Here is a 14,728-nt window from a genome sequence, read left to right on the forward strand (position 1 = left end):
TAAAGGTGAATAAACCTGGAATAAACTTTGAGACATGCCTGACTCTGAGTTAAGTATTAAACTAAGTAAGCTTATGCTGATTTGTGAGACAGGAAACTTTTACATGAAATATTTTGGTAATTCTCGATTGGTAGTGCATTTAATTATATTTGATTATTTTTTTTATTTATATGTTGTATAAAAAGCTCTCCTCATGGCTGAAAGCTGGAAAATCATATAGAAGTTTAATGTTCCTATTAGAGCCCGACCGATATATCGGCTGGCCGATATTATTGGCTCAGTTTTGGTTTAGTCCTGCTTGCAACAAAACAATCTCAAGAGTTGCTTGGGAGCCGAAAGAGCCAGCTGCTTTAGTGAACCGAGCCAAAAGAGCCGGTTCTCCAAAAAAAAAAACTGGAATACCCATCACTAGTAGCTAGAATGTGATGCAAAAATGCCATTAGGCCAATCTACTGTATGTAAATATGATGTAAAGAGGCAGAATAACAATAAATGTTGCCTAAATAAACCCAATTTAGAATCCATTAGAGCCAAACCTAAGTTTTTTAAACAATTCAAGATTTATAGTGAATTTTTACATCACTAAATATATCGGCGATTATATCGGCTATCAGCAGCTCCAACTCTCATTATATCATTGTATTGTATTGTATTGTATTGTATATAATATTGTTTCATATCGGCCACAACAAAATCCATATCGGTCGGGCTCTAGTTCCTATATATGTAAGACACACATGGTAATGTGGCTGCACTGGGCAACTAGCTGGACAAATAATAACTGTTCTGGTTATTTAGGACATTTCTTTTCATGTCAAGATTTTTTTTTATTTATCAGTTTTTTGTTTTTTTGTAATTCAAATTTTAACCAAAAATGCTTTATTATTTTTTTTAAATTTTTTGTCTTTCTCTTAGTCCATAGACAAATGACATGGGAAACATCAGCTGCCAGCATGAGGAAAAGCTTATTGTAACACTCTGCTGCCAACAACTTCCTAAGGGGAGTGCAGAAAGCAGGGGTCATCTCCATTGTCCCTCCTACATAGTTATTTAATCCCCATATTATACGTTCTATTTAGTTTTCCACTGCAGCTCCCTATTCAGGGCCTGCCAAGGTATTACTGTGCTGTGGGACAGCCATATGACTATATTGTTGCTGGCTTGCCAATGAAAAGATGCATGCTGGGTATAAGTGTGTCATATAAGCACAACAGAAAATACTGTCACAGTTAGGCCTGTCATGATGCTTAGGAAAATATACACTATAAACAATAAAACATTTAAACAAATTTATGCCACTGACACAGCAACCCTTAAGCAGAATTACCTCAGCAAAAAATACTTTAAATATATAATATGGTTCATGAACACGAAATGAAATAAATAGCAGAATGAAACACTTTAGTAGTTTACTAGTATCTAGAATTAGTGATATAAGTTATTTATTCAACCTAGTGTCTTACTAGCTATATATATATATATATTAGGGGTGTCAAATTATCGCGTTAATTGCGATTAATTAATTACAGTCATATTTAGCGCGTTATGTTTTTTAATCGCGTTAATCTAATTTTTAATCTCTAACTTTAGTGTTTCTGTATGCGAGTTGCTTTATTATAAAACCTGTTTTTATGTGTTGTTGGGACAACAACAACACAAACACACACACAAAAAACACATTTATAAATTTTTGTATTTCGGTAATTCCACTCATTGCCGGAAACCCGCACAAAACGCGCGCAGTAACAGCGATGTAAACGGCATGTTAACGTTGGACGAGGTCGAAGAGCCAGTACAACAGAGTCAGCGGTGCACAGGTAAAAACGCATTCGTGTCTTGGAAATTATTCTCCCGACGTGAAATATAAAAGAAAATAACAAATATAATATCGCCTACAACTTAAATGTCACTGGTGAAAACAACCTGCATAGGCTCATGATGTCTGCACTACTGTCCTATAGTGACCTGCCACATGAGGGGACACACACACAAACAAACACAAACAAACACACACCCTCATCATCGTCATTAACCTTAGAACGCGCGGACCACGTTTCCTTCCGTAGTTAATGCGCGGACACCGACATGCTCCCGTGCGCCGCGTGTGGACCGTGTTTTCTCGCGTACGCTGCGTAAACTGCGCTTCCTCCTGTGCGCCTCTAAACCAGAACTAACACCAAGACTAAAACCAGGTCTAAACCAGGACTAAACCAGAACTAAAACCAGAACTAAAACCAGGTCTAAACCAGGTCTAAACCAGGTCTAAACCAGGACTAAACCAGGACTTAAACCAGGACTAAACCAGAACTAACACTAGGACTAAACTAGGACTAAAGCAGGTCTAAACCAGGACTAAAACAAGGACTAAAACCAGTGATCTCATATATAAAGCATTTCTCTATTAATAATATTTTTAATATGGTTAAGGAAAGACTGGACTTTTTATTGTCTTTAAGTAGACAAAAGTTATTATGTTCAGATTTCCTCATCTTTGCTACTTTACAGCAAACAGTTTCTTATTCATGGAGACTTGGGCTCAACAGCCAATTTGGAGAGATTTGTTAAACAATAAATTACTTTATAAAGTCACTTTTTTTAATCTATATCAGTCTTTTGATCTGCCACAATAATGTAATAATGAATTTAAATGAAAATACCTCAAATTGAAGGCTTTTCTCAGCAATTTTTAGGTGAGATTAAAATGAGATTAATTAGATTAATTAATTACAGATCATAATTAATTAATCTCTCAATTTTTTTAATCGCATGACAGCACTAATATATATATGTGTGTGTGTGTGTGTCGAAAGAGTCATCTGTTCTGAATCTGAACCAATATATTTTGAAATATGGCTGTTTTCCTATTGTTTGGTTAAGAGGAATTTCTTTGAAATGTTGGTTTTCTCAGGGGACATACTGTTTAGATTTATAAAAAGAGCTGTGAAATATAAGCATGGTACTTTTTATATTAGTAATATTTTTAATGCTATGCAGATGTTTACTGTGATGCTATTTTTAGGGTTTTAGTTCATAAAGCTTTCGCCAAAGCTCTCAGAATATAAAAGAATATATTGTATTGTTGTTGAAGGATGTGGACTTTAGTGTTTTTCTAAAATGGGTCAGCAGCTGTTACAGGTTGGAGGGAAAAGACAGAAAAAGCTGGCTGAACAAAGAGTTTGCTCAGTATTGGGGCTTAAGGAAAGGTACAGTGAGGCTAAGGTTTTTTGTGTTTTACTCTGGTTAAATTTGGATCTTTATGTCTTAAATCTGCAAATGTAATCTTAACATATCAGTAAAAGTTTTAGTAAATGTAACAGCACTCTGTTGTTTTATAGATGAATATAGTGATTCATTGTTATGAAAGGATTTCATCTTATTTGCTTTGTGGGGGCGTTTACTAAATTCACAGCACCCACCTTTGCAGTATGCCACTAGAAAGCATGAGATTGTTGAAATGTTTTGGAATATGCCCGTTGTAAATTCCCTGCTAGAACTGTTCATTTTAATCAGGCCTTTGTAGGCAGCTCAGTGTCCCTGGGAAGTGTCCCAGTACACGTATACATTCCTAGAACTCTCCAATAATGCCTGTCATGATTAAAAATGTGATCCGTGTGATATATTACCAGAAAATATTGCAGGAATGTTGAAGACCATTTGGCAAGATAATAAACTCATTTGAACCACACTTTATAGAAAATATTATCTGCAATGAAACACCACTGTGACACACACTAGTAGTAAGTAAAGAGTTATAGATATATCATTATTATGCCCTTTGCAGCTCAAATGTGACCTTTTATTTTTTATTTTTTAAGTGTTCCACAAGTGCAAATAATTTACAAATGATACATATTGTGCCCCCAAAAATATTTTGTTATCTTTTGACTGATAAGTCAATATAGTAATTATTGTGACAGGCCTTTCATGAACTGTCAGATATAGTATTGTTTAAAAACACTCTTGGACTAATGATATGAACAGAGACATTTTGGGAATCTTATGCCTTGTGTTTCTGTGTCTGATATTGTTCTTACTGCATTGTCTTTCTGTCACAGGCACTCACAACAGAGTAAGGCAGTGTCCAGTGAATGAGCATGGCTGCCTGGACCTGGACGTATGTCTCCCTATGAGCAAGTTCTGTGATGGAGTCCCAGATTGCTCTGACGGTTGGGATGAGGGGCCTCACTGCAGAGGTAAGGACCACACTGATAATCTCCTCAGTTAAATGATGTTCGAAGTCGTGCTTTCTTTTTAAAATAAAACTTGATGGTGATGATTGTCCTTACAAATATTGAAAGGCTCATTTATGATATGACCAGAACCTGTTTATAAGATTTGCTCATCATGAGTCATGGCTGTTTGAACTTGAAGTGGGCATGTGCATGTTGTGCAGACTGGATTAGAGAGCAAGTCCCACATTGTCATCGCCTCTTCACCACAAGATATTAGACAAATCAGTTATGTCATTTAACCTGAATGTGCAGTGTGACAGTCACTTTTCTTAATACGCTGGTCAACACCTTCTACCTTTTTTCAACAACTTACATTGCCATGATGCAAAGACCCACTGGCGTGCACAAATGTGCAGTTACCTTCCTGCTCTAAGCTAGTCACACGCCCACTGCCCCCCGCACAAACACTCCAGTAGTGTATCCAGGACTTTTGGCATTGCTATTTGTGATCCCCCGCCTCTTCACGGAAAGGGAAAGGTCTGGCCTTTCACAAGCATTTCTGTGTTTTCTCACACAAACTGCAGGGTTGTGCACGTATACCTGGCCACCAGTGTCTGAAAGCACACTTTGTCAGTAGTATGTCTTAGGTTGTTGACAGCAGTGCTTAGAAAGGTAGGTCAGGTTATATCTGCCAGAGAAGCAGCTGAACATTTTTATATATTGTCACAGAATATTACAATAGTTACATTTTTATATATCTTTGCATTATATTGAAAGTTACAGGACAAAACTTTTATTAAATGAAAGCTGATACTATATAAAACTGTAAACCAATACCGCTTTGTTCTTTTGGGATATGTAATTTATTAATCAAAGATCTTTGTCCTGCTTGTTGAGAGTGAATACCCTTTTGCTCTTTCAAAAGTGACTGATTGAATGGGAAAAGAAAATGCGGTCCCTGCATCCCTTTTAAAAGCTTTCTTAAACCTTCCCTGATTATTGTACTGCCCCAGTGCCATTGTCTATGCATGCAGTTGGCTGCATTGTTTTTCATGTACCTCTAACTGTGGAATGAGAATCGGTCATAGACTACTTGAGGCTCCCTAAAGCACCGCTTCATAAATCTTGAGCTAAATTAGTTTATTGACTGCTTTTATTTGTCCTGCAAGACCAGACTTGTTTAATTATATTGTCTTTTGCCTGGCTTTTTAGTCTTTTTCAAACCGTAACTTCTTGTAACTGAGTTTTTAGTTTATATTTACGGGCATGTGTGTTTGGGAGATGTTGAATTTTTGTAATAATTTCTGCGTATTGCCACTGTTTGAGTCTACTAAAGTTACTGTGTGTTCATTACTCAAGCTGTTGGCCCGCCTGTATTTGCTTTTGGTTACTTTGCCCTCTTTAACTATGCAATAGGCAAACACAAGGAGCCTGCCAATATACTCAATAGTTAGTTTTACCTATACCCCTATATTATGCACACCCTAATCATGTGACTAATATTCACTCTCAGTTTCCCGCAAGTCGTATTTATGGTTTCCCATCATCACTGTTTATCTGTGACCTGATTGTGTAATACTCTAACACCTAGCTTGACTTCAAACATGTTATGCTTGTTATATGTTATACATCACATTTTTTAAAGACAGGATTGTGCTTGATCCAAGGGGAAAAAAACGCAACAGGAAGTAAGGAGATAATGATTACTATAAGGATTTCAGTTGATTGAAATTGATGGGAAAACGATAGGCTCCTGTCAGCTTGGGGCTGTAGTCATGGACATGTGAAAACTTGTCTCTTGACGGCAAGAGCACAAAGCTAGGAATGTCCTCATTGATGTAGGGGCTACTTGGATTATAACACATATTTTAGTACACTTAAAAGGTGATTCAAGTTGAGATAAAAAAATGTTTCCATAAGATTCCATAAGAGCTTAACCAGTTATAATTTACATGGATATTGCATTGTCACTTTCATCTGAAAGGCTGACTCATGACAGTCCACTGTATATGGATATGTGTGCGCATATATATATATATATATTAAAAAAAAAAAATATATATATATATAATATATATATATATATATATATATATATAATATATTTTTTATATATATATATAGATAAATACATTAATTAATTAATTAATTTGTTATTATTATTACTGTTATGATAGTATTTTTTTTATTCTTTTGTGACATCTGTACTGTTGTATACCATTCATTTGAAAGTTAACCTTGCAAGTCACATTCTCCTTTACTCTGCTCTCTCTGCAGTGTTGTAATAGTAGTTTTGAAGTATATTATATTGCCTATAATAAGGAAGCTTCCTGTCTTATCTTGCAGACAATAAATTGCTCATGGCTATTGTGCATTTAAGTACTTTCTATTTGGGGTCTTCCGGTGAAGCTTTATGTTCTCACTTGCTGTAGATTAGTGAAATGAAGGGTTTCCATGTGTGCAGTAACAGGATCACTGGTTGAGGCATGCTTCTGCAGTTCTGAGGGCCTTGTGTCACCAGGAGTTGTTTGCATTGTTCATTAACCCGGGGTCGAACGTCTGACACACTGCTGTTGTGTGTGTTCTGAAATACTTGGCTAAATACTTGAATGTATTTGTCCATGTGCCTTTTCATCTCTAGTACTGTACAATGATCATGCTTGTTCTTAGATTATGGACTTTAACTGTTAGAAGCCCTTTGTTTGAACGCTATTAAGGTTTGGTTATAAAAGAATAAAATTAGTATTAGAGGTTGTTTTCAGAACAATCCATATACATTATAAATTTCAAAATTGAATCATTTAATTTCACTAAGTCATTTTTTTTTCTTTTGTTGACAGAGATGAATTAAAATGCATTAATTAATTAAGTCAAATTCAAATTAAGATATAAACTGCATTTATTATGAATGATGTGTACATATTCCATTATTATTTTAATATCAGGATGCATTTGTGGCCAATATTCCACACCATTAGAGAAGTCCTTCCTTGGAAAATGAGCCTAAACGGAGGTGGACTCCAGTGCTGGTCGCCTGTGGTCTCTTGCTGAGGCGTGCTAAATGGATTGGATATGGGCCACGGTGTTTGCTGGGGGACTCTTCCTTTCACTCAGGGCCACAACAAAAGAGCCATTGTAGCAGACAGTGCCATGGCCTTTGTATAATGAGGACCCTTCACTGGTCCAATCTCCACTCTTTACAGTCACACTATCGCTCACTGTATGTACACTGTGTCATTCATTCGTGCTAAATAATTTTTGTTTTGACAGTGTGTTGGGCAGTTCTAATGAACCTAATAGTTCTACCCTCTGATTTTACATTGTTAATGTGTAATTTTTAGCCCATTGTTTCTCATATTGTATATTGTTGGATGGTTTTGTGAGTGAATATCAGCATAAATATGTGTTTGTCTGGTCACGAGAGTGTACTCTGTTTTAATGTAGCATTTATTGTATTAAAAATTAAAAATCAACTATAGCCACCCATTTTGTACTATATAACTCTCTTTTTGAATTATGTCTAATCAAGTTATTGCTATGTCTTTGAACTGTTTCATAATATCAGATAAGGGTTATTAGTTTCAAGTTTCATTCTGAATATAATGGGAGTGTCAACACAGATATGACACCATCAATGTCCCATTTATCCTGTAGCTCTGACATACACGATGTCTGTAGGGACGTGGAGATGCAGGGTGCTCTGAGCGTCCCTGCTTTCTTTTGCTGCCAAAAGACTGTGTCCTTGAGTTCCCTCTGGGGTGGAATAGAGCGGGCTTTCTCTCTCCCACATGTGTGCATTCAAATTGCCTCATCTGTCACATCATACATGCACCAGCCCCTGCTCATCCTGCAGTGGTGTTTTATCTCTTGTGATACCGCATGATGCAACTCTGGGAGATTTGCAAAGATTATGATCAATTATAGGAAGCTGTTTTGCACATTGGTAAGAAAGAAATTACTTTAATGGCCTCATATTATGTTGAACTGACCTTTTGAGCTCTTTTCATATTATGTTTTCCCTTGTTTCATTTATGTGTGTAAACTCAAACTCAAAACACTTGGTTCCACCTGCTGAGGTGATGCCCTCCTTTAGGAAGTTCTCCTGTGTGTTTTTAAAATGCATATTCCTTCACTGGACGTGATAATTGCAGCATGGAAATTGCTCATTAGTAGCACCTATTGTTTTTCCTGACTCCTCAATGCTCTACTCCATGTCTTATTTACAACTATCTTTATTTTGTACGCATATGTGCCAACTTCCTTATGCATGTTTCCATACATCAGGATTATTTTAAGTTTTAAAACATGAAACACAAAGCCAGAGGTATCCAAAAGTACAATTTGATCTATCTGGCTAAAAATATTTAAAAATTATATTGTGCCTAATGATTTCTTTATCTTTGTTTCTGTTTAGAACATGCTACAGCCTGTGCCTCCCATGGGTGTCAGTATCACTGTGCAGTAACTCATGACGGTCCTAAGTGCTACTGTGCTCCTGGGTATGAAGTAGCTGATGATGGAAAGACATGTAAAGGTGAGTGGGATTTACCATGGTTTTCTGAACAAAACAACTGTATTTTGTATATGTTTGTCAGACACTAAACTGGAAATATATGAAAAAACAAATACCAACCAAACAATATGCTAAAAAATCAAGATGAATTAAGATATGTTATTGATATGTTTAATTCTTTTTTTTTTTTTTTTTTTTTTGTAATTCAAGTTTTTTTTGTTTTTTTTTATTTGGCAATTTTAACATATAAGAGACAGCAGCGCATTGCTTTGACATTACCATATTTGGGTCGAAGTGATAACACATTTTAAGAAGTTACATATATATATATATATATATATATATATATATATATATCACAGTGGAAAAAAACAAAAATATTAAACATTTCAATTGTTTTTTCAATTGAGCAGTCAAACGTGTCATAAACACTAAGTCAAAAATAGGTGCCCAAGATTTTACGATAGGTTTCATTCATATATTAATTGCTTAATATTTGTGACTTAATAAAAAGTATTTCTTACTACTGCATTGTCTCCAGTACAAAGAGGCCTACTACAAGAATTTTGATAACTGACTGTTTTCTCTGTTAGATTTCAATGAGTGCAGTGTATACGGGACCTGCTCTCAGACATGTACAAACACAGAGGGCTCCTACACCTGCAGCTGTGTGGAGGGTTACCTGCTGCAGCCAGACAACCGCTCCTGCAAAGCCAAAAATGGTATGTTTTTTTTATTTATTTTTTTTACTTTGGTCATTGAAACACATCGATTGTACAAAATATCAGTTGTTTCATATAAGCTTTAAATATTTTTGGTTTCCATTGTGTACATTTTACTTCAAGGGCCCATATTACACTATTTACCGAAATATGTTATAACGTTGTTTCCTTGTTAAAAACATACCTGATATTCATATGTAGGTTGAGTTAATCTCTCAAAGGGAAAACACCTAGTGATGTCACAGGACATGCTCTGCTGTGTTTTTAAACTTTGTACACCTTCACAATAATGATTTGGATAATTTCAGTCCTGGAATTGCCAATCTCTATTGCACAAAGGTAATAGAAGGCTGTTAACTTGATAACTGCTGCTTCATAACATCACAAGATGGAACAGAGCATTTTGAGCGGTAGAGATGTAGACCGACTAATAATAAAATGTGTGAATGAAACAAAACACAGCTCCTGGTATGTTTTTCAGGAGGTAACAATGTTATAACATGGCTTAAAGTTCACAATAGTCAATTTTGATATATTGATATATTGATACCTTTATGATATTCACATATTGCATAATCCCTTAAAATCCCACTTCTTCCTTTACAGTTCCCGTGGATCGTCTTCCAATGCTCTTGATTGCCAACCTCCACGATATTCGGTGCACCACTTTATCAGGCTCCATGTCCAGACTGCCCTCCATCACGACAAAGCAGACGATGGCCATGGACTTTGTGTACTCTGAGGAGAAGGTCTGCTGGATAGATGTGGGAGACACCCCTGCAACCACTCAACTCAAGTGTGCCAGCATCCCCGATCTCAAGACCATCACCAACATCCACACCATCAACATCTCCCTCAGCCTGCACCGTGAGTACTAATTTCATGAAACTTGAATAGAAAGATGGAGAATATGATGAGAGTACGATAGGTGTGTGATACGTGGTGTTGTTGTATCCAGTTGATCCAGTGTAAAAATGTTGAAACTGGGACATCCATCTCTAACACAAGAAATGTCTTTTCATTGAATCAGTTGTACCAATTGTACATAAATAAACATGGTTTATGTGTGAAATGTTATGATGCAATTTGAAATCCTTCAATGCAAAAGGGACAGTAGTGTTAGTACAGGTACTTTAGTTATAAGTCTACTTCATAAGGTATGTTCAGCCACCAGCTAATGTTAGTACTACAAATTTTTTGTAAATGTGAGACATGTTAGATTTCTTTCAGTATTACTAAACAAATGATAAACAAAGGCTGAATTTAATCTCTAACAGAGTACTTAAATCAAAACAAGGTGACATTTTTATGAACCTGGTAGTGTCTTGACATGAAACAATTTTATAATCGTAAAAATGTAGACGAACATAAAAGCTGAGGTGTGTGTTTGTGTGTATTATGAGATTCTGCCTGTGACAAGCACTGAGAATTTGCCTCAGGCATGGAACAGCAGATGAGAAAAACAAGTGGTGAAGCTAGGTCTGTAGACCCAGAAAGGCAGGATACATAACTGGAGATTAAGTAATTAGATGTCTTTTTGCATGTAGATAAACTTGTACAGCAATTGAGTGACAATCAAGAGATCATCTCAGAAAACATCTCAAAACTTGGAGGGGTATTGTTGTGTGTTCTCTACACTCTTGCGTAGGCCTTTGCGTGATGAGTATGCCACTTTGAGTGAGACAGACAAAATGAGAGCAGACAGTTGTATAGTGAAACAAATGGTAGTGATTTGTTGTACCATTGGTGGAAGTGGTCATGCAGATGGTATTTACATTCCTCTTGTGGGTTATGTCAGCTTTAACAAACCTTACATTCCTACAGCCGTCTTCAGTCCTGTCCTGTCAGGTCACACTGACAGGCACATGCTGTTGAGGCACACTCACATACTGACCCACATAACTCGTGCATTACTTGGTAACATATTACCTTTTTATGAATGGAGTTTTCATGTGTTACTGATAAATGTAAGCTGGATAACTTGGACAGGGCAGGCATGTTTGCTGTACTGTATGGCACTGTATGTTTTAATGAGGTGTCAAAAACTGTATAAATATTTAATCGTAAGAATATATTTTACTTCAGCAAAGCTCAAAAAGCTAAAGACAAAACAGAAGACCTTAAACCTTGATTTCAATAATACATCGAAGCCTCAATTTAATATCTTCGACATTGTAAGTTGCATTAACAAGTGTCTAATATTTCCTCAATGTTATTACTAGTTTAGTTATTCTTTATCCTTTTGTGGAATGAATATCAATGTTTACAATTTATCCAGACAATCCATATAAATAAAATGTTATAACCAGATAAGTTAACCAGGTGTCTCTTACAGTAAGGCACAGAGACATGGCCATGACTGGCCTTAAATGGATTTTTTGGTTCTGTGGAGGCGGGATGGGGGTTTGGTGCAGAGTTCACGCAAACATGGTGATTTATAGCTTCTGGGATGCTGAAAGAGCAGGGCAGATAAGTATACGAGGCTTCCAGATGTGGCCTGCTCTGTCTGCGTATGTGAAGATAAAAGGGAAGCTCAGTCCACCCATCCCATCCTCTCCACCCTCTCAAGACTGGACCTTCACTTCTTTTTTCACTTGGCAAATTCATCTCAAAGTTCTTTCAAAAATAAGTTATATTGAAGTTTGGATTGAGTAAGGTTTGTCTTTTCTTATGATTCTGAAAGTAGTGTGAAAATACCTTGTGTATAAATATACAGTATAAATAAGTACATGCATTTTTTACCATTCTTCATGTAAATAACTTAAAATAAAATGTGTCATTGCCAGTCAGACCCCCCTGAGCTGGTGTAATGTTTCACAAGGGCTGTTTTGAACTGGTAGGTGTCGGGGACAGGAAGTGGTGGGGTTATGAGGGCAGTGGTTTGGTAAGGAGAAGAAAAAGGGGAGGGATTTTTTTTCTTTTTCCCAGCAAACTTTCCACTTACCAGAAACTTCTTGGGGATGTCGACAAGCTGTTGGTTTCTTGGATAGGGGTTCTACCACTTGGCTATTACACAATTCTGAGTGAATGAGTTACACAACAAGGCTTACTGTCTTAAAAACTAAATGAAGCCAATGCAGAAGAAACTGGCTGAGTTTAAAATCATATAATAGAGGAAATATCACAGTTTGTTGGCTAAACTGACAAAAAATATGCAAAGATTTCAATTGAACGGGCAATTTCGCTAAATTTCTACAGATTGATCAATTTCATGTTGTGTGTGTGTGTTTTAATAAAATGGCTTTATGTTGGCTTCATATTCATGAATTAAACTTAAACAAGATAGACTTTTAATACTTGCCATCTTAAAAATTTTATTTTATTTTTTTCCCCCAAATTATGAACTCTGCTTCAAACCACATGCTTTTTCTGACAGAGAATAGCCTTATACCTTTTGATAAAAAATAGGCTGATCTTTGACAATTAAAATCAATGTGGATTTTTGATCTGGAGAGGTTTAGCTCCACTGCTGAAGAAATATCAAAATCCCAGATCTGTTATAACCCTCACCTTTACCTCAAGATCACAGTTGTTCCTTGGATTAACTCAAAGACAACTGTGTCACTTTGATTGTGGATGTATGTGAGGTAAGCCTGTGTGGTGTGTATACAGACCAGTGCTTTGAAAGAAATCGCAGAGGCAGCTGTTAAAACACTTCCCTGCTCAGGATTCGGTGCATCCTCATGATCCCCTGTGCCCCAGAACTGCATGTGGTTACACATTTGCTTACAAGCTGTCATTCCCACATCCTTTCTGCCATTTTATCAAGAGGATCTTTACTTGACAGACAAAAAGTTTAAATGCTGTTGAGAAAGTTATTTATTATATAATACTTTTTTTCCAAGTGCTCTATTTTCTAAATTATATTTTGTGCAAGAATTGTCAGTTTTGTTAACCAGTTCCTGTCTTTTATCTGCTTTCTTTAGATGTTGAACAGATGGCTATTGACTGGTTGACTGGAAACTTCTACTTTGTCGATGATGTGGACGACCGGGTGTTTGTGTGCAACAAAAATGGCCAGACTTGTGTGACTCTTCTGGATCAGGAACTGTACAATCCCAAAGGAATCGCCTTGGACCCAGCCATGGGGTTTGTGCTACATCCTTTCCACTTGACCTGAAATGACCTTCTGAAGTACTTTAGGCTGAAAATAGGATCTTATGATCAGACAGGCTGCTGACTGGGCGGTCAGTCTAAACCTTAAGTGCAAGGATGTCTTTTGTGGTTCCTTGTACTGACCGATGCATTTCCTTTTTTTACGAGTATCACTTCTAGAATTTCAAAATACACAAAATTCTGGATTTCTCTGTACTTTTAACCTTTTAACCTGAAATAACTGTGGTTTTAGATTAAGCTAAAATTGGGGTTGAATTTAGATTTCTCTTTCTTTCTTGCAGAAAAGTGTTCTTCACAGACTATGGCTCCACTCCAAGAGTCGAGCGTTGTGATATGGATGGACAGAACCGGACTAAACTCGTGGACAGTAAAATCGTCTTCCCTCATGGTATCACTCTGGACCTGGTCAACAGGCTGGTGTACTGGGCTGATGCATACCTCGACTACATTGAAGTGGTGGACTATGAAGGAAAGAACCGCCACACCATTATTCAGGGCCTGCTGGTGAGCTATCAGTGCAAAAGACTTGGACTTAGATAAATTTATTGATCCTCAAATAAAGCATAAATGCATATGTACATAAGTATACATAAGTAAAAATAAAATATAGAAATATACTATATCTCAACTATACAAGAGGTCATTAAGGAGAAAGATTAAAAAGATTAAAAAGTGATTGACATAGGCTTATCTATTGCATGGTATTACTATTACAATTGTGAGTTGTTCTAGTATGGTATGAATATAGTCCTGTATCTCTCACTGTTTGACAAACAATGCAATTCAGCCTACTCAAATTAATATAATATCTTTACAGAGTACACAGAATATGCTCAATCACCAATTTATTAAAGTGATTGTTCAAGAGCTATGTAGGCTTTTACTTTTTATAACCCTAATAGAGATTACTTAAAAAGGCTGTGATTTCCCTTGCCAATACTAACTTAACACATAACTCTTGCTATAGCAGAGTGGTCCCTATCTCACTGTAGAGTAATGAACTGAATGAAATCAGGGCTCTTTTGGCGAGGGGACGGGGTGTGTAGGGGTAACATGATCCCAGCCCATATATCACACTGTCAGAGGAGCAAAGCTGCGTAAAACTGGCCCCTATAAAAATAAAGCTTTTCAACAGATGGACAAAACAAATTCAGTTGTTTTTTGCCAAAAAACGTAGAACACAAATCATAACAATAACAAAGAGT

General features: G+C 36.4%; 1 protein-coding gene across 1 annotated transcript in view; it reads left to right on the plus strand.

Annotated features, from left to right (window-relative positions):
* LOC110164947 (low-density lipoprotein receptor-related protein 1-like) overlaps positions 1 to 14,728 on the plus strand; it is a 60,624-nt gene that overhangs the window by 12,858 nt on the left and 33,038 nt on the right. Inside the window, exons 3-8 of the mRNA XM_055165782.1 lie at positions 4,056 to 4,193; positions 8,587 to 8,706; positions 9,279 to 9,407; positions 10,014 to 10,274; positions 13,334 to 13,496; positions 13,805 to 14,027. Of these exons, the coding sequence (XP_055021757.1) occupies positions 4,056 to 4,193; positions 8,587 to 8,706; positions 9,279 to 9,407; positions 10,014 to 10,274; positions 13,334 to 13,496; positions 13,805 to 14,027 (1,034 nt within the window). The remainder of the gene's footprint in view (positions 1 to 4,055; positions 4,194 to 8,586; positions 8,707 to 9,278; positions 9,408 to 10,013; positions 10,275 to 13,333; positions 13,497 to 13,804; positions 14,028 to 14,728) is intronic.

This window comes from Boleophthalmus pectinirostris, unplaced genomic scaffold (assembly GCF_026225935.1).
Source record: "Boleophthalmus pectinirostris isolate CB_2022bp ecotype Guang Dong unplaced genomic scaffold, ASM2622593v1 HiC_scaffold_8, whole genome shotgun sequence".
Classification (NCBI taxonomy): Eukaryota; Metazoa; Chordata; class Actinopteri; order Gobiiformes; family Gobiidae; genus Boleophthalmus; species Boleophthalmus pectinirostris.